The sequence below is a fragment of the Wolffia australiana genome, chromosome 3 (genome assembly GCF_029677425.1).
Source record: "Wolffia australiana isolate 7733 chromosome 3, ASM2967742v1".
NCBI classification, from domain to species: Eukaryota; Viridiplantae; Streptophyta; class Magnoliopsida; order Alismatales; family Araceae; genus Wolffia; species Wolffia australiana.
In genome coordinates this window covers 23,414,263-23,438,006 of record NC_135837.1, presented here as the reverse complement: position 1 = coordinate 23,438,006, position 23,744 = coordinate 23,414,263, and the positions used below count along the sequence as shown (strand labels likewise).

The 23,744-nt window shown below is 43.5% G+C and overlaps 1 protein-coding gene across 7 annotated transcripts; it reads left to right on the top strand.

Moving 5' to 3' along the window:
- LOC144701366 (RNI-like superfamily protein) lies at positions 1-23,737 on the top strand. 7 transcript variants are annotated; one of them, XM_078573170.1, is made up of 17 exons: positions 1-128; positions 274-462; positions 535-637; positions 952-1,014; positions 1,111-1,281; positions 1,395-1,468; positions 7,256-7,349; positions 7,933-7,975; positions 12,887-12,949; positions 13,115-13,344; positions 21,831-21,951; positions 22,037-22,146; positions 22,252-22,365; positions 22,772-22,942; positions 23,030-23,176; positions 23,242-23,387; positions 23,472-23,737. In XM_078573170.1, the coding sequence occupies exons 2-17, from the start codon at positions 390-392 to the stop codon at positions 23,618-23,620; spliced, it is 1,872 nt and encodes a 623-aa protein (XP_078429296.1). In that variant the 5' UTR covers positions 1-128; positions 274-389; the 3' UTR covers positions 23,621-23,737. The 7 variants fall into 7 exon arrangements, with proteins under 7 accessions (XP_078429296.1, XP_078429294.1, XP_078429298.1 ...); XM_078573168.1 differs by having other exon boundaries at positions 7,933-8,017; XM_078573172.1 differs by lacking the exon at positions 13,115-13,344 and adding an exon at positions 7,508-7,572.
- Positions 23,738-23,744: the final 7 nt, after the last annotated feature.

Genomic DNA, 23,744 nt, shown 5'->3' with positions numbered 1-23,744 from the left:
GTAATCTCGGCTTTAAAATTCGTCAATCGTCAGTAAAAGGGAAAGAGAGGAGTGCAGAGCTCGCGCGATCGGTGTTCTGAAAGATTAATATTTGAGCTTGCGTGCCGCCGTCGTTGCGCGGAATCCAGGTTCAATCCTCAAATGCCGCATCCTCTTTCCTTTTCCTCAGCTCGGCATTCTTCGTAGAGGAGCTGATTTCGCAATCTTCGTCTTCCTCTGTCTTGCTTCTGACGAATCGAGCGGAAAACCTCGTTTTAACGATTTTTTTCTCAGAATCAGATGTTGCAGAAACGGAAGTTGTGGATCATGCGCTCCTTACAGTGTTGATCTTCGTAACTTCGAGTCGACGAGCTGAAGATTTCTGCATTTGATCTCCGAAGTCGAGTTCCATGGGCGACGTACCGTCTCTGACGTCGCTTTGTATGAAGGCGATTTCTCTGGCCGCATCAGGAACAGATGGTGGTGCGATTAACTCACATATCTATTTATGCGCCTTTCTTTTCATTCCATGGTGATAATTTCTGTGTTTTCCAGGGTTTGATGACCTGCAGGATGTTTTTGATCTGCCTTCTGATCTTTTCGACGCGTTACTGATGCATCTTTCGCCACTCGCCATGGAAAAGTTACAGGCCGCGCTGTAAGCCTCGAACTTCCAGAAATCCATCTTTTTGCTGAAAGATAAAAAACATGATATGCGGCCTGAGGATGACAAAGATAGGCGATGAATCTATCTCTCCGGGCAAATCTTTGCCCTGAAATAGGAGCACATCATCTTGGAATCAACAGACATCACATCGACCCAGTCGGAAATGGGAAACATTTGATAATTTGATCAATTCCCTAATGACTTGATGGTTCATACCCTTCGGCCGTGATGGATTTTCTTTATATCTGGTGCTTTTTGCTTGTTTTCGCCGAATCTTATTTTTCAATACTCGGATGAAATGACAGTTGCTGTGGCGATATGGATGGATCAGACACGATCGGAACAACTGAAGAGAACAAACGTGGAAGGTCAATGAATAGTTTCTTGCAGCTATATGTTTTGCTACTTTGAAGTGTGTAAAATGAGAGGAGTGGACACAATTTAACAGTATTTTTCCTGTTTAGGTACGATGAACTAAGTAGGACTTGGGAGGCCTTATTTAAGGTACGATGGCCTGAGAATGACCAGAAGATGCCGCGAATAAGGCTCATAGAGGTGCCAGCCTTCGTAGGAAGCCATGAAGACAAAGAAAGAATTGACTGGCATCAGAGATACTGGGAATCACACTTGCAAGAGTAAGAACATCATTTAAAATTTTTCAAAATTGGTTTTTATGGGGAATTCTCCCGTCCTTTTCAATAGTTTTCGTGTAAATGATGGATCGCTGTGAAACATGTTCGAAATACAGATGCCTGGACGAAGCATCAGAGAAGGCGCTACTTCCATCTTTTGATGGGTGCATTAAAGAAATAGGAATTTCAAGTTAGTCATTTTTTTATTGTCCTTTCCCTTTTTCTTGCTTCTCACATCATATGTTTTGGTTTAATTCCTTGTTTCTCTGATCATCTATGTTGTCCTCTTTCGTTCAAAAAAGAAATCTATGTTGTCCGTTTCTTTCCTTTCCGTTTTTGAGATCCCACAGTCAGATATTTATTTTTCCCGCTTGAGACTGTCTAAATTTTAAATCTCAACTTTTCATTAGGTGGATAAGCATTGAATTTCTATGAGTGGGTGATCCGATCCTTGTTGCAATCCTATCGAGATGTAACTTAACTGGTTGTTAGAAAGAAGATGATCATGTAGGACTGATTGGGAGGGAGAGAGTGAGAGGGGAAGGAGATGTCAGTGGTAAGAGGGAGGGAGAAGTAACCTGAGAGGGAAATTACTAAGCTGTCTCCTGTAGCTGAAAAGACAAAAAACTTTAGAAATGCTGCACAGTACATGGCCAACCGCCCACTCCGCCTGCCCACAAGCCCGAGCTCTACCTCCCTGGGACACTGGTCAGAAACCCCCTGGGCTTGGGGCTCCCCTGTTGCAGCATGAACAGGGCAAAAACAGCCACTTTCCATGGCTGAATGTTCACATGCATGCGGAATCGATCGTCGCCCACCCTTTTCAGGCTTATCCAGTTGAGGACTGTTAGAGTCCTGATGAGATAACTGATTCTTGAAATCGTAGGGTTATATATACCCCCTTGTAAGGTCATTAGAGGGACTTTTGATGAATGATTACCCTGTGGTTTCTTGGCACAAGTAGCTGTATTCGGCTTTCGTGAGGGCAAGAACTCCCAATTCGGAGGTTCTTGAGAGTTTGTTCACCTATCGCTCTCTCTTCTTTTCTCTTACCTCTTCCATCTCTCCTATTCTCCTCTCTATCCCTCGTCCCGTTTCTTGATTTTGTTAGATCTCCATGGGGATCATAACATTGGTATCAGAGCCGAAGTTCTTGCAACCTGTGGCAATAGAGTTGGATTCATATGCCAGCATCCGGCGAAGTCTGCAAAATGTAGGGCAGTTGTTGTTGGAATTGAAGCAAATCTACAGTCAACCTCAACCAATCAAGAAGGAAAAGAAGATTGCAGCGATTGCTGCCGTTTCTGTCGTATCGGCAGTTCCATCCACTGCTGATCCAAGATATGCCGACGTTAACACGTCATCTACAGAAGCTGCATCAGGCGACGCTCCAAGATTTGCCGCCGCCAACACGTCATCTGCAGAAGCTGCATCAGGCGACGCTCCAAGATTTGTCGCCGCAAACACGCCATCTGCAGAAGCTGCATCAGGCGACGCTCCAAGATTCGACGCCGCCAACACGTCATCTGCAGAAGCCGCATCAGGCGAAGCTCCAACGGCCACTCCAAGATCTCCTGCCGCAGATACATCCTCTGGAGAAGCTTCATTAGGCGACATTCCAACAGTTGCTCCAAGATTTGCCGCCTCCAATGCATCATCTGCAGGAGTCGCATTAGGCAATGCCAAAACTGCCGTCACCACTCCAAGAACTGGCGTCACCGATGTTTTCTTTGCCGCTGCCACAACTTCCATAGACTCTGGTGTTACTGATGTTTTATCTGCCACTGCTTCATCCTCTATAGACGCTGCATCAGGCGTCACTCCCAGATCTGCCACAGTAGAAGCTACATTTGTTGTCGCTTCAACCACCGTAGCAGTGGTGACCTCCAATGTCGGCCTGCCTGCTACAAAAGCAACTGTAACTGCCTTGGCAAAAGCTCCAGCAACTGAGCAAAACACAATGGCTGGACCTGCAACCCTAGTCGCGGAGTCCACCGTGGTCGCCATCGCTAACACCTCCAAAAATGCAACTGGAGACTTCTCCTTCTCCGCCTTCAACGAGATGCAACCAAGGCTGCTACCGCTGCTCAGCCTTGTACTGCAGAGGCCAAGGCCCTGCCCATTGCTCCGTCCACTCTCATCGATGCCATCACAGAGCCGTTGTCCTCGCCCTTCCCCCAATGAAATCAAGTTACCAAGCCACTGTTGCCAAATCGCCACCGCCATCATGACAACAGGCTGCTGTTACCGCCATTGCCACCGATACACCTGTAACAATGACTGTCCGTCGCAAACTATGGTTCGTGAAACCCATCTGCCAGAATGGGCTGCACGATTGGCCCATGTGCTAAACTTTGGGCCAGAGCAAAGAAAGGCCCTCACTGGTCACTCAAAATTGGGCCCACCTCTTGAGGCCCTACAGGAGAATACCATCCATGACCCAGGGCCACAGTCAACCCAACATTCTTCTGTCATGATCCAGCTGAGATGCTACCGCCGTCAGCCGCCTTTGCGCTGCAAGTCACTCTATCTACTGCAGAAGTCACCATCGCAAACCCTCTTCTTCTGCTGTTGCCACCATTGCGCTACATGATGGCTGCAGCCGTCTCCATTGGATGCACCTCTACCGAAAACAATGTCATCACCACATCTGTTTTCAAAGCAGCCATCAACCCAATCTAGGATCCAGCTTGACCCATTCCAACGTCAACTGGCAGTCCAATAATGGATCCAGGAGATCGTCTTGAACAGCTTGAGGACAAGCTGTCACCGATGGGGGAAGTATTGTTAGAGTCCTGATGAGATAACCGATTCTTGAAATCGTAGGGTTATATATACCCCCTTGTAAGGTCATTAGAGGGACTTTTGATGAATGATTACCCTGTGGTTTCTTGGCACGAGTAGCTGTATTCGGCTTTGGTGAGGGCAAGAACTCCCAATTCGGAGGTTCTTGAGAGTTTGTTCACCTATCGCTCTCTCTTCTTCTCTCTTACCTCTTCCATCTCTCCTATTCTCCTCTCTATCCCTCGTCCCGTTTCTTGATTTTGTTAGATCTCCATGGGGATCATAACAAGGACCTCGATGATCCACACCCTCCGACGTGGATATGAATGACTAGGTTCCCTCGCCAAAATCATGGGGACATCAGCCTGGAGCACTAGTCCACGTGCACCAACCCAACTGACTCGTCTTCCACCAGTTATGACCTGACACGATTGCGGCACCATGCCTCCACTTGACAATAACCTTTAGTACGATGCTGAAGGCAACTCTGATTACACATCTTGTTACTCCCGTGGCCGGGATTCATGGGGACGACCATGAGCTCACCAGGCAGCCCCTAAATATCCTGTTGTGGACATGCTACCATTTTCGGTTGGTGACCCAGAGGGGTAGTTCTGCCACATGGAGCACTATTTTAAATTATACCCTCTCTGCCACAAGGAGCATCTGTGCATAGTGTCATCCTACATGGAAGGCAAACCATCAGCTTGGTTCTGTTTCAAGGATGATTGTGCAGGCTTCCAGATTTGGGATGGCTTTGAGTGCCAGTTATATCATTGTTGTGTTCTTCACCCAAAAGAAGTGTATGGAAAACTAGCTGAAACTGATGGGTGCTGGGGACAAAATAGTCTCTACATTTTTAGAGCTTGTGGGGTATCTTCAGGGCATTTCCGAGGAGCTGGAGATGAATGCCCTAAACACTGCCATGCGGCCTCAACAACTTGCCAAAATCAGTCGGTGAGACCTTCAATCTGCAGATGTCTCATTGACTGTGCCCTGGCATCGGAGGCAATTCCGAACATGATTGACAGCTCACTGGACAAGCGAGATGACACAGGCTCGGCGATGAGCCAGACTACCTCTGCTCTGTAATCAGATGGCAATAAGTATGGGAACCTCACTAACCCAGGATGAATTGTCTTCTATGACAACAGGGTTGCAATGACACAGGCTCTGCTATGAGTGTGATGCATTTTTTTCAAGAATGTACCAAAGACAAATTCAGAAGAGAGCATGGGAACCAGAGACACAAGCAGAAAAGGTGGCACACTCGGACAGAAATGCTATGAATACAATGGAGTAGGAGAAATAAGTGATCCAAGACCTTTTCAAGAAGTCGCTACCTGACTTGGCAGCTACACCTGAGGGCCTGAGCTCTAGAGAGGCCTGTGACCAGAGGGGAGAAGAAACATCGGATTCTTTTCAGCAGTTATCTCTATATCTCTTTCGGCGAGCTCCATTTCTTGTTTGAAGTCTTTTCTAATCTGTACGGAAATCAAGCCCTGGCCATTTGAAATTCTAAAGAACCCTCTTAGCTTTTGTTTGAATTTCTTTTTGGTGATATTGCCAAAAAAAATTGCATAAATCCTTCTTGATACTTGATGGTATCAGAGTTCTGTGAAAGTTTTACCCCAGGATACGGTTTGCTGTAAAACCCTTCATGTTGTAACTGTGGTGAACCACAGTGACAAATTCACCCACAGGGATGCCACCACCATAGAAGCATCGTCAAATTAAAAAGCGTTAGTTGAGGGAAGTCAAGCCAGAGGTGATGGAGGATTATGATATGGTCCTATACCCCCAAGGGTATCTTTGGCATTTTAGCCCATTAGGGGCACTTTAGTAATTTGAGGTTTATGATAGATTGCTCTCTCTATAAATATGTGCAGCCCTCCCTTTAAGAGGGCAGATAAGACTTAAGGTAAGATCAGCCTCGTGGCTCACTATCTTGATCCTCCCTGTCTCGGTCCTGTCCCCTTGACCGTCCAGCGATCCCCTATCTTGTGATTGTCTCACTGGATCTTCAGCTGGCTCCCCTCCAATGGGATCCCTACCCCTGCTTTTCAGTTATCTGCTAGTCTCCAACAATTCCCATCGTTGCAATTGTCAAACCCTCACTGCATCTTCAGGCGGCTTGTCCCTGTTAGATCCTTGCCTCCTCCGTTCGACCATCCTGATCATTCCCGTTTCTACTTTTTGACCCCGGAAACTTCTACCTTGCCTCGCCCTCTACCCCCTCAACCTAGATCAAGGTTCATATCAGATAATTGATATGAACCTGGTAGGATCCTCGTGCGGAGAGTTGTGCGTTTATAGAATCCGACAAAACAGTTGATAGAGTACGTACTCGGTCGGCGTGTATGAGAAACAATACTCTTCAAAAAGAGTTGAAACCAAGATCCTCGACTACACTGGGAAGAACTGAAATACGTAACTAGATGGATGCAGGCGAGACCAGCTCGGCTCCCTCCTTGCGGTGATGGTGGAATGAGCTGGATCGGCTCCCTCCTTGCGGCGGTGGTGGAACGAGCTGGATCGGCTCCCTCCTCCTCGAGAGAATTTCCTGTCTAACTGATTCTGAAAAATGCCTCGCCTCTGCCTCTGCTGAGATTCCTCTTTATTCTCTTCTGCTCCTGGTTGTTCTCATTCTGTTGGTCGCTCGTATTCCAGGCAGGTATGTGACATGGCAGCCCTCTTTTGTCGTTTGCTTTGGTAAGTCCTAAGAAGGTCTTTAACAGAACCCCAAGTCCCTTAGGGTATTTTGTCATTTCATTTCGTATGCGTCCCCATTAAATAATGTAGCCCTCTTTGTTTCAGGGCAGCGATGGATAATTTGGGTTAACAGTTCCTTCACGACTGAGTCTCCTCATCATAGTCCTGCTGATGACACCCACCCAGTCGGAAACCCATCCCTTTGGCAAGTCCCACTCCATCAATCTCCCATTTGTCTTCTCTCTCTCTCCCCTTTTCAGGATACAAACTTAGCCAGGCCCTACCACTCGCACATTCAGTGCACTCATCTCTTGACCTTAGATTACCATAGTTTGCACATCTTGCGGTTCATCTGATCCCTCTACTGATGATGTTGTCTGCATACAAGTTTTTTTTTCATGAAAATGTTGACAGTCAACTTTTTCTTTCAGAAACTTCAACTACATATAAAGTTTCCTATTTATACATTTATGCATTCCAGATGCACTGCTGGACTCAATTGGTTGCTGTAAGGATAAGCATAATGTGTGTGCAAAGTTATCCTATCATTGTCAGCATTTCGGCATTTATGCAAGGTAGTTGATTACATTGATCTACTTTCATATTTTTCAAGTGTCTTTGTTGTATCTTGTGGTGGTAATCTGCCAGCAGGAACTGTTTTGGGATTTATTCTGTCATCATGAAATCATTATTCTTTCGAATCATGATTTGTGGCATTCAACAAATGTTTCAGAAAGACTAGATGTGCATCATTTTTGACTGAGAAGTTGGAGTTTCAGGCTACCTGCCATCGCATCAGTCTGATCTCTTTCCCTTTTTTATTATAAGCAGCTAGTCTAGGAGTTTCTAAATATCTGAATTTTTTCGTTCAGTTGCCCATTTCAAAGCTCAAATCTAAATTTGGCGATTCTCTAAGTCATCCAATGAACACATGAAGGCGTAGGGCTCACCTTAAGCATTGAGTGCACCATTTTACGCTGAATATTTATTGAATGGTACTGTTTATGTCAATGTAATTATTTCTGAATAGCCATAGAATAAAAGTTGAGTAAAATGAGTTTTCAATGTATCTTGTCTTTTTAATGTATTTTTTATGAATATCCTTAGGATAATGCTTGAATTTTCATGTTGACCTTAATTTTGTTGTTTTCAACACAGACGTCTACGTCTACAAAATGTCCTTTTCGTTGCAGGAACAAGTGTAAGAAATTTCAAATTTGTCTGTTTTGATGACTATCATGAGGTCTGTATAGACGTCAGCCTGTATTACTACAAAGCAGATAAACATTGATGCCCTTATTTTTTCATCCTTCATTTTTATAAAGCTCAAAATGTCACTTGTTATTAAACATCAGGCCCCATTTTGGGCATCTATTGAGTTTTTTCTCTTCACTGATGAATCTTCAATTTTTTTTTGGGGAGAGACAGCTAAATGGGTTCAAGCACCTTCTAATCAGGTAGAGAGGACTTGTCCTCAGACAAGCAATGGGGAAGATGGCAGAGGAGATGAGTAAAACCGCTAGAAAAGTTAGAGCAGGAAGGGGATCAAGATGTATGGGGATAGGGAGACCAAAATGATCTGTGCTTAGCCTTCCTCTAGGGACTCGAGCCTTATTGTCTCAGGTTCCATGGGTGGGCCCATGAAGAGGGACTAATGGGTCAGGCATCATCCTGTTACAAAGGATCTTATCAGGTGATAGGTTTCAATCATGGGCTTATCATACAGAAAATCATAGACACCACTGTTCATCACATGGAGCAGGGGTTACAAGTGGCGACTCACATTAGAAGATGTTGGATTGCCGAGGCCTATAAATAATACCGAATCACATCGGTCAAACAACCCTTTGTTTGGATAAAAAAGATTTGACTGCAGTTGGGGCAGGAGAGCATGAGACCCTTGTGAATTCTGTGAGTAGTGTTGTCTATTCAACCTCCACACGGTCTGATTACGATTCTGGGTTTAAATGAGGAGATCTTCCTATTTTAGTGGTTATGAACCTGAATCTTGGCAAAAAATAATGGAGCATTTCTTTGGACTACGTTGTCTACTGGATAAGGACAAATTGCACCTCATTGCACTCAATTCAGAAGAGCCTACCTTGACAGGGTTCCTTTATGCTGAAGTGGAGTTTGGTGTGACTACTTGGTTGGATTTTAAGATTCAATTGATAAAACTGTATGGTATGTCAACTCATTCCTTACAGCAGAGTCTCTTGGAGATCAAGCAACAAAATCTGTTTTAAGAATACTGTACTGAATTTGAAGCAATTTTTTCACAGCTCCTTCTTGTCTTTCCTGAGATTAAGGAAAGTGCATTTCTCCGAGGTTTATCACCAGATATTCAAACTGAAGTTTTTAAAAATAGACCATATGGCCCAAAGAATCTGATGGATTCTTCTGTTAGAGGTGAGTCACATTTGGGCATCTTATACAGAGCTTGGAAAAATCCCCCCCCATGTGCATACTTGCCTACTCAGATGTCTAAGAACTGTGTCCTCACATCGCAGCCATACCTTATTAGTAGGTACCTAATATTCAACGATTAAATACTCATATATGAAGGGCTTCCAGTTCCTCTACTATAACTCAGTCAGTAGTTCATCATAATGACGATAGAAATGCAAGACACTGGAAATTAACAATTATGGATGTGGAGTTTCTGCTGAGAAAGATAAAGTTCTCTGTTATTATTGTAACCGTTGGCGGAAGAAAGTTTTTTTATGTTTTCTGCTGTTTTGTCAGTGTACACAAAATCTTTGTATCTGCATTTTCATCTTGGCGGCATTTGACAGTTGGAACTTATGACTCTCAGATACAGTATCCAATGGCTAGTGGATCCGAGATCATCTTGTATGAGTGCAGACGGTTTTCTCAAGCAATAAATTTTTTTTTTTGGTATCTTTCCTTTTTTCTCCTCCCTGGGCTGCTATGCCCTAACAAGTGAAGCTGCATATTTATTGTGGATGACTGTGCTCTCCCTGACTTAAGTACCCATCATCCTTCTCTTCTTCCTTCAGTAACTATCAATTCACACGAGGATATCAATGCAGGAAGAGCCTAAATCTGATTCTAATTCTAGAAAGTGATGAAGCTCATGACTCACCCAAAGATATTGATGACCCAATGCAAACTGAGTATGAGCTCATCACTGAAGGGCCACTATTCTTAGCTCAAGTTAACCTTAGATTGACTCAATTCCATGCACACAGAAGTTTTAAAAATGTGTGGTATCATACATGGATTCCAGGCCATGATATTGATAGATAGAGGAGCAACTCATAATTTTATGAATCTGCATATTTAATGGCATTGTCAATACCAGTGATAGAAGGTCCACAATTTGATGGGATGCTAGCAGACAGATACGAGATCGTAGGGGATAGTATGCTTAAACATCTTTATACACACAAGGGCTCATTAGAGCTGGATTGCCTTCCATTATCTCTGAAATTTCAACTTGATATTGGATGTCCAATGGCTCAAGTAACTTGACTGGTTCTACTCAAATTCCAACCAATTCACCCCTCAAATCCTTTTGGGTGACCACATTTATGAGCTTCAAACAGATCAGAAATTTAGGCCATTTTCTTAACCCACATCTCAAACAGTGGAACAATTAATAAGGAGTAAATGACAATACAGGAGGCTTCATGCTAAATGTGATCCCAATCAGGCTATGTGTACCCGGAAGCCATTTTTCTTTTCGTTTCACATGGGATGGATAGTCTACAACTGCTCCTGAAGTGAAAGAATCTGCCTAACTTTGAAGCCACTTGAGAGGATCATGAAGTCATTGAAAGCAGTTCCCATGATTTCCAACTTGGGGACCAACTGGTCTGTGGGCACTGAAGCAATGATAGGGCCCAATCATGGACCTTTCATACTGATACCGCTGTGGTATCTAATAGAGAATTTATGCAATAACCTTCTCTGTAGAGTGTTCCCGATGTAGTAATTCAATCAAGATCAAGAAACGTAAATCTGGAATTCTAATGTTCTTCAGAATAGAGTTCAGATCAGAATTGGTAAACCAGACAGGACAGAGAGAGAAGAATGTAGAAGAGAAACGGGAAGGTACAGATTGAGATGAAGGGTACCTCCTCCTCTCTGCCTGCAGGTGCCTCTTGCACTCCAGCCTCAGCCACAGCTGCCAGAAGTGCAAACTGATTTCTTGAAGCAAGATGTTGTCTTCCTTCCCGCTTCCCTTAATTTTTAGACTTCGTCATACGTACAAGAGAGTGCCCCACGTGCGACCTGACTTACCGATTTCTTTTGTGGTGCGTCTGAGGTATGTTCTTGAAAATGATGTATCACATACAATCACGACGTCATCATTCATCATGTGGAGCAGGGGTTGCACCTGAAAACTCAGGTGCACCATTCCAGTCGAAGGACTGTTAAGACCCCGTTTCCCCTCTTTAGTAGGAGTAGAGATTTCAGGGATAATTTCAACTAGAAATAGTGCGTTGCCACCAATAAGGTTCAGAAAAAAAGAGGAGAGAAGGAGATGTTCAGGGAAGGGAGGAGGGAGTGAAGCCGGTGGTTCAGAGAGCCTGTCTTCTGCGTAGCTAGTCTGCTGGCCGCTAAGATGCCCGGAAGGGGAGGGAAACAAGGAAATGAAGAGAATGGTTAGGGCACCGAGGGGAAGATCAGGAGAAGGGGAAAGGAAAGAGTACCGATTCTTTCGTATCCTTTTCCTCCTCGGTCCCTCCTATTAAGGTGGGTATTGCTCCCGTGATCTCCGCCCTAATGGGCTCTGTTGCAAGTCGCAGGCCCAGATGTGGCCCGCCAGGCTTCCTCTGGTAGACTCGTAATGGAGTCCTAACAATGTCCATCTGTTTGGATAAAGAAGATTTGACTGCGGTCAAGAAGGGAGAGTACGAGATCCTTGTGAATTCCAGGAGTAGCGGCACTGATTCAATCTCAGCTCCCCACATCTCTTCTGTTTGTTGCTTCCTTTCAGCCCTCCGTGTAATCTTGTATTCCCCGTGCTGAGATTCTGGAAAGGATTTTGTTTGATTTTCTCAATCATATGACATTATTCAGTCAGTTAACTCAATTGACACAGATATAGTCTACAACAGGGCATCATCTGGTATCTAAGCGACAATAGCTCATGAATGAGATAAACGCTGAGTTGCAACATAGGAGAACTTATAATCCATCTCTTAGCCTTGCAGATCCCGTCAAGAAATATCACCTTGGTTGTAGGAAATAGAGATGCAGCAAGCTCTTGTATGTAGGAAATAGAGATGTGGCAAGCTTTTTTCTCCCAGGCACGGCAAGTTTGTAGAAGACCTAGCAATAGATGCCTACTTGATCGCAGCCTCAGAGAGAGAAATTTCAGAGAAGAAGAAAAGATTTAGTTGAGAGTTGAAAAATGGATAAAAACACCTGTTATTTCTTTTGGGTGCCACCGGCCTATTTAAATTACATTTTCATGTCGTTTAAGGCCCGAACCCAAAATTACAAGTAACAGTCAAATACTGGATTATTGAAACAGTAAGGAGAGGAGTACAGAAAACAGGGTTACAAAATGGAAAAGGAAGTCTTGACTTCTGGTAGGTCTAATCTACCAATGCTGATCTGTAGATGCAAATCTCAGCAATATGGAATAGGAAGAGCAGAATTATATCACCAAAATAGAGTTCTGACAATCACAGTTGGGAGGGATGGAATATAGAGAAAGAACAACAGAAGACGTTATGGGAGCAGCCTGAAGTGGCCCTCGCCTTATACCTCTGATCGTGGATTTCTCCACGGTCAGTCTTGGTCATGCCCAACCTGTCCCAAATGGGACCACCACTTCTTGAAAATATTGTAATGCATAGTCCTCTGCCTCTAGTTGTATTTATAGGCTCGCTGCGTGGGCCGCATTGTGTGCACAACCTATTGGCAGCCTGGCATTTTGTGCCTTCTTTCTATGATAGGTTCTAGGAAATAACCTATCAACTCGTAACATTGAGCTTTAATTTTCTAATTTTTTATTTTGAACATTGAGCTTGCACAGAAAAATCTTGACCATGTCCGATGTTTTATTATAATGTCATTATGAAGTACACATCTGAGTTATTAAACTTATTAATGAAATGTTTTTAATCATGGCCAGGAAATGCTCAAGTCCTGTCAGCTGCAAGATGTCATCATTAGGAATATCAAATCTGAAGCCCATGTATGTCCCATAGATTCATTAAAATTTTATTTCAGTGCTAACAGTTAGGGAAATCTTTTTTCTAAAACAATCATGTATAACTATGATTTAGTCATTCTATTCTTCTTCTGTAAGAAACTTTAGGGAGGGATTATGATTTCTAAGATATTTCATTATTTTCAACAGGTGGATGAAATGTGCAAGATTCTTTCACAAAACAAGGATGTTTTATCATCCTTGAATCTTGTCCATTGTAGATTTTCTTCCATTGGTTTTAAAGGACTGTTCTCTTCCCTTTACCCTAGTGGAGGTCGCATACATGGTATTCAATGCTTGTCCATCACATCATCAAGTGTTTTCGCTGCTAACCAGGCTGATGCATATTCAAGTTTCCTTGAATTTCTCTCATCGGGAAGGTACTATTTACTTCATACTTTGGGGCTATTATCAGAGCATATGTTAGCTACTGATCCAGATATGTTTTTCAATATGCTCCTCTTATTCCGAATCATCCCAAATTCTGTTTATTTTTTTTGAAATATGCAATGCCTATGCAGTAACTTACGTTAGTTATTGAAGCCTCTGATAGTGATTGGATCCTTCATAGGATCCTCAACCTATTTAGGGGGTAGTTTAGTCATGTTAGCCCACAGGGGCATTTCAGTCATTTAGTGATTGCTGTATTTCCTTTAAATAGGGATGCCCTCCCTTTAGGAGGGCAGCCAAGTAGAAGAAGAAAGAAGTACTCTTGTCTCCTCTCTCCATGTCTAGGTCTGTCCTCCCTCTCTCCCTCTACGATCCCCATCCTTGTGATCGTCTCTGCCTCACCACATCTTCAGGCAGCTCGTCCTCGGCCGATCCCTACCCCCTCTGCTCGGCCTCCTCTCCGATCCTTCCTGTTTCACCTCTCTACCCCGGGAATTTCTACCTCGCCTCGTCCTCTACCGTCCCTCCGATACGAGCCTAGATCCATGATCGTATCATTGGTATCAGAGCTGGTTTTGAAGACAAGCTGGTTTTGAAGGAGGGAGTAATGATAGGATCCTTCATAGGATCCTTAACCTATTTAGGGGGTAGTTGATATGGTTCTAACTAAATCAGGAAACGAATTCTTGGAAACAATAGAATTGACTCACAATGGTAGTGTAGCAATACAATTCTTCAGATAGAGGAAGATCCCAGATCTGTAGCGCCTTCTGGAGCTCCCCAGCCGAATGCAGCTTCAGCTCAGCAACGCCTTCAATCTCTAGGTTCTTTCTCCAAGTGATCGATCCCCATCCCATTCAGAGGGGTTTTCCTTGTATAGGAGCAAGTTCTCAATGCTCCTAGCCCAGGCAGTTAGTTACTGCCCTGGGCGGTTGCCTTCTTGGTTTAGATTCACTCCACACATGCAGACCCAGGGTGTGGTCCCACGTGCAGATGCCTCAATCTTATGTTACCACCCCCCTCCCAATCCACAACCACCTTGTCCCCAAGGTGGAATTCTGGAAACCTTTCTCTGATTGTAGCGAGTGGCTCCCAAGAAGAATCTTCAATTGGTAATCCTGCCCATTTGATACATACCTCCACAAAACCTTTAGAATCTTGGACATTCAACACTTTAGCTGGGGTTAATTGCCATTCCATCTGTGGTGACAGAGGGGCTAACATAACTGTTTGATCCTTAGGACCGAGGGTTTTACACAACTGAGACATGGAATACTGGGTGTAAGCCGCAGGAGGCGGAAAGATTCAATTTGTATGCTACTGATCCCACTTTCTTTAAAATTTCAAATGGTCCAAAAAATTTGGGAGACAATTTTTCATTCACACGTTTGGCTAAAGATCTCATTCTGTATGGTCGTAATCTCAGATACACCTTATCGCCAATACTGAAATTCACATCTCTACGGTGTTTGTCTGCCTTTTCTTTCATTACTATCTGTGCGCCTGCCAATCTTTGTCGCAACATCTTCAACATCTGATCTCGTTCCAATATAAAATTCTCCACCGCTTCTATGGGCGAGGGAGGACTACCATACTGTAGCAATTTGGGAGGATCTCTGCCATATACAACATTAAAAGGAGTAGTCTTCATTGAAGAATGATATGATGTGTTGTATGAAAATTCTGCCCAATGCAAGCACCTTGACCAAGTACTTGGTGTTTCAGAAGTAAAGCATTGTTGATGTAACACGATGGTCGGAATCTACACTTCGTGCTACATCTGGTGGATATGCTCTAAAGAGATGTTAATGACGTGGAGTAATGTATATGATTTGCGAAAATAATAATGAGAAGTACGTGAGTCGTTGAATGACGAGAGACGCAATCCAATTGAATGACACATGACGGGTTTTGTCACAAACAAGCTCCCAATGATCCGCGTATTCAGTATGAGTTCGAAGAGGTAGGGATCGTTCAGACTGGGAACGTCCACACCACCGACGGATGCGAACTGATCAAGTACCGCCAATGATAAGAATATCTAACACAATAATTGACCACTAATCCTATACTCACGCTTAAATTTCATTCGCGGCAGCGGAGCAATAAAGACCAGTACTCAAGAAGATAAATAACACTATAGATAGAATGGAGAGCGGACGTAACCTGCAGGCGTTGTCCTGAATGCAGCAGCAGATGGGATTGTAGTAGTCGCCGTTCCACGTGGCTGAACCGGCAGTTTGTCCAATGTTGTAGACTAGAGATGGATACTCCCTCCGTGTGTTGACTATCAGCAGAGGACCCAGGTCGCGTGGTCCGTTAAGAAGAATCAGAGGGCAAGTCGTCACCCGAAGAATTCCCTTGGACCACTCTGCGGCCAGAATATCAGTGGGAAGAAGAATGAATCGGGGCTACTGGGGTAGGAACCGTCTACTGATCGAGAGGGATTATTCTGGACTGAAGAAATACAGGTCAGCGCAAATGGCTTATTCACCGCTTGCTCAGTTTCTGGAGGGGATTCTCTCCATTCGATGATACCCAGATCAATCGATTGTCCGATTGCTGGTAATGGAGGTGATTGCAGTTGATAGTGTGCCTCTTCTCGTCCTGGTTGAGAATCTGATCTTTTTCCCTCTCTTTGATGCCTTTTCTTGAATGCAAAACGGGACTTCTTCTTCAGAGAATAATCACCATGTACAAGGAGAAGGTAACTGCCAACAAGATTGAATGGGATCTGGATTTCAATACAAAAATGACTCCTATGATGATTCTTCGGGAAGCAGATTCAAGGACGACGGAATGCTGTGGGACAGAAGTAATCAACAAATGCCGAATGCTGTGGGACAGATCATCAACACCAGTGTTTCTGGATCTTCAGTGACGACGAGTTCGATTGTGATCAATCCAATACGGAAGATGGAGGGCGCCGACTGATCTTTCCCCCAGGGTGAAAATAAAGACTAGAAATTGGGGTCTCCAACGGCCATCTAGCAAATTCTCAAGATGGAGTGAACGTTGACGAAAAAAGCTCTCAAGAAGAAGAGATCAACGGGATCAGAATTACCGTAACATGAGAAAACTTTTTCTCCTTCAACAAGAACAAAGATAACTGTCAATGAAAACTTCAGATCTGAATTGTTCAAAACACCATGCACCTTCTCCCACGTCTACCCTTCCTCCTTCTTACAGAGAGGAAGTGGTGGTTGTGGGAGGCCCAATTGGGCCCCCTTTTAAGCGGAAAGCCTATTGGGCTTCCCCTTAAAAGGGATCTTTAGGGGGAGAAGAAGCCCAATATGGATTTCCTTCCCCTAAAGATGATAGCTAAATCATAGTGAAAAATGAAAACACATGCAGGAGGCCGGTACTCACGCAGGAGGGCCTCCGATAATCCAAGGATAATGAAAAGAAAAAGAACACAAAGACGACTCGAGATGCTCCAAGACGATGCCAATGTTGCTTCAAGCCTGATAGTGGAAGTGTTAGTTCTTCACGTCAGCTCGGGCTCCGCGTAGGGGCTGGCGACGAGTCTGGACGCGATCAGCTGGATGGTCCTCCATCATCTGAGTCTGGACGCGATCAGCTGGATGGTCCTTCATCAATCGTAAGTACCCTTCTAGGCATCGATTCACCACCTGTCTGACCATCAGTTTGTGGGTGATAAGAGGAACTCATCTGTAAACTAGTACACTGGAGGTTGAATAATTTTTTCCAAAAAGTAGTTGTAAATACTTTGTCCCTGTCTGAAACAATGGAAGTGGGAATGCCATGGAGGCGGACTATTACTTTGACAAATTTGTCTGCAACTACTGACAAAGAAAAAGGATGTTTCAGAGGAATAAAATGGCTGTATTTACTGAGTCGGTCAACTACCACCATAATACAATTGAAGCCTTGTGACTGAGGAAGGCCCTCAATGAAATCCATCGAAATATCGTCCCAAATTTTCTCTGGAATTGGTAAAGGTTGCAGCAATCATGCAGGCGAGAGACTTGAAATCTTGTGTGTTTGACAAATGTGGCATTGGTCTATGTATTCTTTCACTTCTTTCTTCATGCCTGGCCAATATAGATCTTTAATGATTCGGTTGTAAGTCCGTAAGAACCCCGTGTCCACCCATGACTGAATCATGGTATTCTCTCATGATGTGAGGTATAAGTGAAGATTTAGCTGCCAGTACCAAACGGTCTTTATAGAATAAACGACCATGTGTGAGGGAAAAATTTGGATGAGAATCAGCTTTAAATGCTAATTCCTCTTGAATTTTATTCAAGCTGGAATCAGATCTTATTTCGTCCTGAATAACCTGATGATCCAAAAATCAAATCTGGGATGTAGACATGCTGGACAAAATTCCAAATAAGGATGACCAAGATAAAGCATCAGCTACTTGGTTATGCTTTCCCGGTTTATATTCAATTTCAAAATTAAAACCCAACATCTTGTAGGCCCATTTGTTGTAAGGTTCCTGGACTTGCTTTTGGCCAAGTAAAAATTTGAGGCTGTATTGGTCTGTTTTGATAATAAAAGGTAGGTGTATGGGATAATGTTTCCACTTCTGAACTGCCATTACAATAGCCATCAATTCTCATTCATAGACTGATTTCACTTGACTCCTCCTGGGCAAAGCTTGACTGAAAAATGCAATTAGTCGGCCATTTTGCATGAAGACTGCTCCAATTCCGACTCCCGATGCATCTGTCTCAATAACGAATCTAGAATTAAAGTCTGGCAAAGCCAACACTGGTGTCGTACTCATGACTTCCTTCAAATTCTCAAATGCCCTTTGTGCAAGATCTGACCAGAGGAATGCATCTTTTTTAAGTAGAACTGTTAAAGGGGCTGCAAGAAGTGCATAATTTCTAACAAAACTTCTGTAGTAACCTGTCAGTCCCAAAAATCCCCTTAGTTCTTTTAGACTTTTGGGCACTGGCCAGCTGCGCATAGCCTCTACCTTTAGTGTATCTGCCATGACTCCTTCATGAGAGACCCCGTGGCCTAGGAACTCCAATTGGGAGCACACAAATCGGCAGTTCTTAGGATTAATGTGCAATGAGTTTGAAGTCAATATTTGAAAACCTCATGCAAGTGGTCGCGAATATCTTCCACCGTTTTGCTATAAACCAAAATGTCATCAAAGAAGACTAGTAGAAATCATCTCATATAAGGTCGGAAAATGTGATTCATCAGTGATTGAAAAGTAGCAGGCTCATTCATTAACCCAAATGGCATGACTCTGAACTCGAAGTGACCTTCATGAGTTTTGAATGCAGTTTTAGCAATATCTTCTTCTTTCATCTGGATCTGGTGATAACCTGATTTCAAATCCAATTTGGAAAAAATCTTGGAGCCATGCAACTCATCAAGCAATTCTTCTACGACTGGAATAGGATATCGGTTTGGGACTGTGATTTTATTCAAGGCTCGGTAGTCAACACAGAAACGCCATCCTGAATCTTTCTTTTTCACCAACAATACTAGGCTTGCAAAAGGGCTGTGAGACGGTTGTATGAATTCTGACTCTAGTAACTCTTGAAGTAGCTTCTCGATTTCATCTTTCTGGATGTATGAGTATCTGTAAGGTCGGAGGTTTACAGGTTGTGAGTTCGGTAATAAATGGATAGAGTGATCAATCTCACGGGGTGGAGGAAGGGCAGACAGGGTCTCAAACACCGAGGGATAAGTAGACTTCAAGCTGGCTTCCAATTCTTTGTTGTCTTCGTTGGAGCTTTGAATGGTCATCCCTTCCAATCTATATAATTCCATCATCATTACTTGCTTTTGTTTCAGTGACTTTTTGGCCGATTTTGGATCTAGGCTCCCTCTAGATAGCTCTTGATCCCCTTTCAGTGATATTACTTGGTTGTCGGTCTTAAACTTGATTATAAGTTTTTCCCAATGTATATGAGTCCATCCCAATGACGTGAGCCATGCCATTCCCAAAATCAGGTCACTACTTCCCAACTGCAAAGGTAAGAAGTTAGTTCTCATTATCACCCCTTGCACGGAGAATTGTACCCCCAAACACATGCTCTGTCCTTTTGTTGCTTGTCCGTTACCCAAAATCACTTCAAATAGGGACGAGTCATCAGTTTTGAATTTGAGTTCATCACTCAACTTCGAACAGATGGAAGTTATGGGAAGCTCCGCTGTCCAGTAAAATCGTGGCTTCTTTTCCTTGTACTTCGCCTTTCAATTTCATAGAATTGGGGCTAATTTGACTCAGAATAGAATGAAGAGATACGTGAGCAGTTAATAAGTTTCCCTCCACTGGCTGCTCCTCGCCTTCTGACCAATCTTCCTCTTCATTGCCAGTTTCATTAACTTCTGAATCTTCCTCTGGTATAATCAGGATCTGCAATGATTTCTTGCACCTATGGCCTGGACCAAATTTATCGTTACAATGGTAGCATAACCCTAGCTCCTTCCTTTTAAGATATTCATCTTTAGTCAGTAATAATCTCTTCTGTTTTTTGACAACTTCATCTTGCGTTGTTTGGTGTGAACTCTGCCCTGGTTTGACTTGGTTCTTGAGCCCACGACTATGTTTGAAACCTCCCTCATCAGGTGTGACGATGGCCTTATTAGTTTGCCAGTTGGACTTCTTGGTGATCTGGTAAGGATGAAACTGATTATGTCGGGATTCATCATATGCCTGCCATATAGTTTCTAACCATTTCTCAGCTTCCAAAGCAGCATCCATAATGTTCCTTAAACCCTTTGGTTTTTCCCTTTTTATTTCAGCAAAAATTTCTGGTTTCAGACCTTTTGTGAAGGTCTCTTCTGCTATATACTCTGGAATGGGGGGTAAATATACTTATAGTCTCTCAAATTCTTCTCTTTACTCCTTGACAGTGCGAATCTGTTTGATATCCATAAATTGATGCATGATATTGTCTGATAATGTATCATCAAAACATTTACCAATACGTAACTTGAAATCTGACCAATCAATAAAAGTGTATCGGTCTTCTGTCCAAATGTACCATTGGAGCGCTGCTCCTTCTAAACACGACATCACTTTATCTAATCTATCATTTTCCTCAATTTTGTGGACTCTGAAGTACTTCTCCATGCTGCATAGCCATCCTTCAACATCCTCGCCTCTGAATGTAGGAGCTTCTATCTTGCTGACGATAATGTGAGTAGGCGCAACGGCGGTTGACGTTGACCCTTCTTTGCTTACATCTTCCGTCCTTGTCCCTTGCTGGTTAATATCCCATTCTTTTCCTTTCCCTTTTGTCCGCTCATCCGGGTGAAATCTTGCAGCACCTTGGGAATCCAATCTCATAGTAATATTCTTCATCATCTGAATCAATATATCCCTATTTTCATTCCCAGATTTCTGTAATTCTTTGTTCGATTTCCTCATCTCATCTCGTAACACCTTTTGTTCCTTCTTCATATCCACAATATCCGGCTCCATTTCTTCAATTCTTGATTCTAGTGCCTTGAGAGTCATGGTGGCCAAGACCAAGGCTGTGATACCAATGATATGGTTCCAAGGTATCTTAACAGTAGTTTAGTCATGTTAGCCCACAGGGGCATTTCAGTCATTTAGTGATTGCTGTATTTCCTTTAAATAGGGATGCCCTCCCTTTAGGAGGGCAGCCAAGTAGAAGAAGAAAGAAGTACCCTTGTCTCCCCTCTCCACGTCTAGGTCTGTCCTCCCTCTCTCCCTCTACGATCCCCATCCTTGTGATCGTCTCTGCCTCACCACATCTTCACCGCATCTTGGTTCAAATCTGCTACTATCCCAACCAAATCAACAAAAGGAGTTCTTGAAAGAGAAATATTCTCAAGGACAAGTTGTGGCAGTACTGATATCTAGACAGAAAGGGAATATCCCGAATCTGTAGCGTCTTCTCAAGCTCTTCAGCCGAATGCAGCCTCCTGCTCCACAAGACCAGCCAAATGTCTGATGCCCTCTCTCTTTCTGTGGGGCTTCTTTATATAGAATAAGAAGTCCTTCCTCCCTCCACTGATGCTGTCTGGGTTGTGGACTTGTTGGACTCCCCGCGTGGGGTCCCACGTGCAGATTCTTCCATGTTCTTTTCTATCAGGCTGCCTATTTTCTTCTTTCTTATATAAGTAATCCAACATACCGTGACAGACTCCTGTCAAAATGTAACTTGATTTGTTGTAATGCAGATACAATCCTTTGATTTATCCCGGAAGAATTAATAACTGAAATAATAAATAATAAATATAATGCATCAAATGACTAGTCTCGTGGATCAGTTCTAAATTGAGCAAATAAAAGCATGCTACTGGGGAATTCTTGGTGATTTTCAATCTCTGGTGAACTTTTTTGAGGCAGAGTTTTTGTTTGCTGTTGACCTCGAGGACAGACTGAATTGAATGATGAAAATACTACTCCTGTACTAAGCTGACATTTTATGTAATATTAGATGAAAATCAAAATTTTATTTTTCCATTTTTCATTTTATCGCTAAATTAATGTTCTTAACGAAATAAGGTCATTGCGGGCGGTGAAATTGTGTGATGTCGGCATGGGGCCAAGAATAGCAAATTTGGTTTTTGATGCACTGCACATATCTTCCTCTCTTCTGACCAGTTTGGACATCTCGGATGATAACGTAAGTTGGATCTTTTCTTTCATTATTTCTCATTGTAATTGTGACAATTATCTTGAGAGTGTCATCTATTTACTTAAGCTTACAGCTTGCTGGATGGCTCTCCAAAATACCAAGGGAATCCAACACATTCACCCCTTCCACACTATCTTCAGATTCTGTTGGAGGCCTGACATCTCTATCAGTTCTGAACCTCAGGTACTTGTAATTAGTCAGATATTTCTAATTTTGCCAATGGTACTCGAATTACTTCTAACTGGGGCAATATGGTCTTGTTCCTGATTCATCCAATTTAACCCTCAGGGGAAATAACTTGGGGGAGGATGATGCAGAAGATCTTAAGTTTGCTCTACTTCGAATGCCTCGCCTTAAGCAGTTGGATATAAGTGACAATCCGCTCACTGATGCTGGTTTAAGGTCCTCTCTCTCTCTCTCATCCTATGCATGTGTCTCAGGGTTTAGTGTTTAGAAGGTTGGGGTTTAGGTCTGATGGTAGTGGATCTTCTGGGCGCTCATAATGGAAAACTTTTTTCTCACGAAGGACGGGTCCACTCGAGGGTATAACTTGATTGTGTCAAAATACAAATCTACCCATGGCAGAATTTGTAAGTTGACCTAGTTTCTATACACATTTATCCCCACACACCTATGAAAATGCCTTCACCCTAAACCTTGAAGAATCACTTTAATTGTGATATGCGGGCAATCTGAGAGAGCTGATATTTAAATATCAACGTAAATTACTGATGATAACCATAAAAGATGTCCATATCATTTAACTCAGGCTTGGCTCATGATTTCACTTGAATTCTTGCTACATTAGGAGCCTCATCCCATATTTCCTGAAGTCGATCGACGGCCCGGATCCTCTGTCGGATATCAGACTAGAGAACTGCGGCCTCTCCAGCTCAGCTGTCGTTCAGTTCCTTGACAGCATCCAGAGCCTGAGGATGCCTCTCCATTCCTTATCTCTCGCTGATAATAACCTTGGCAGGTTAGTTTTTTTCAAAAAAACTTACATGGACTTGATCCATCACTCTCTAGATTAAATTTATTTATTTATTAAATTGTCATTTTTCAGCTGCGTGGGCGTACCCTTGGCAAGATTCTTGGAGCCTTCTCGCCTTAGGAGGCTGAACATCGAAGACGTGGGCTTGGGTCCGCTTGGATTTCAAGAACTTGAACGGGGTCTACCGGACCACGTTGACCTCGTCTGGGTCAACATCAGGTACGGAAAAGTCAACATTGACTGACTCGACAAGTTTGACCCATTTACGTTGACTTTTCCTGCAGCAAGAACAGGGGCAGGATGAAGGCCGCAGAGTTCTTGGCCAAGCTGTTCCCTTCGGCCCCCGAGCTCGCCGCTGTCAACGCGGGGTTTAACTTCATGCCGGCGGATTCTCTTCGGGTCATTGGCGACGCCCTATATCGGTTCCCGGGTACGGATCCGGCCCATCTTCCCTCCCTCTCCATCTCCATTGCATTCTACTGGCCGACTTGATCCAACGGCCAGGATTTCTCAGGGAAACTGCAGAGGGTCGACTTGACGGGGAACGCCAACCTGCGCGCGCCATCTCCGCCGTCCGTTCTTTCTGATATCCGGTTCAGAGGGAAGCCCGTCTTGATCCTACCATCCTCGCCGTCCACCGCGGCCTACGACGATGACCCTTAGCAGCCCGATCCGCTTCTTTACATTTTGGGCATGGCCCAGTAGCCCAATAAACTCTTACTTAATTATACGGGTACGGATCCGATTTTTTGGAGGATCCGATATTGGTCTCTATAACTACGGCTGT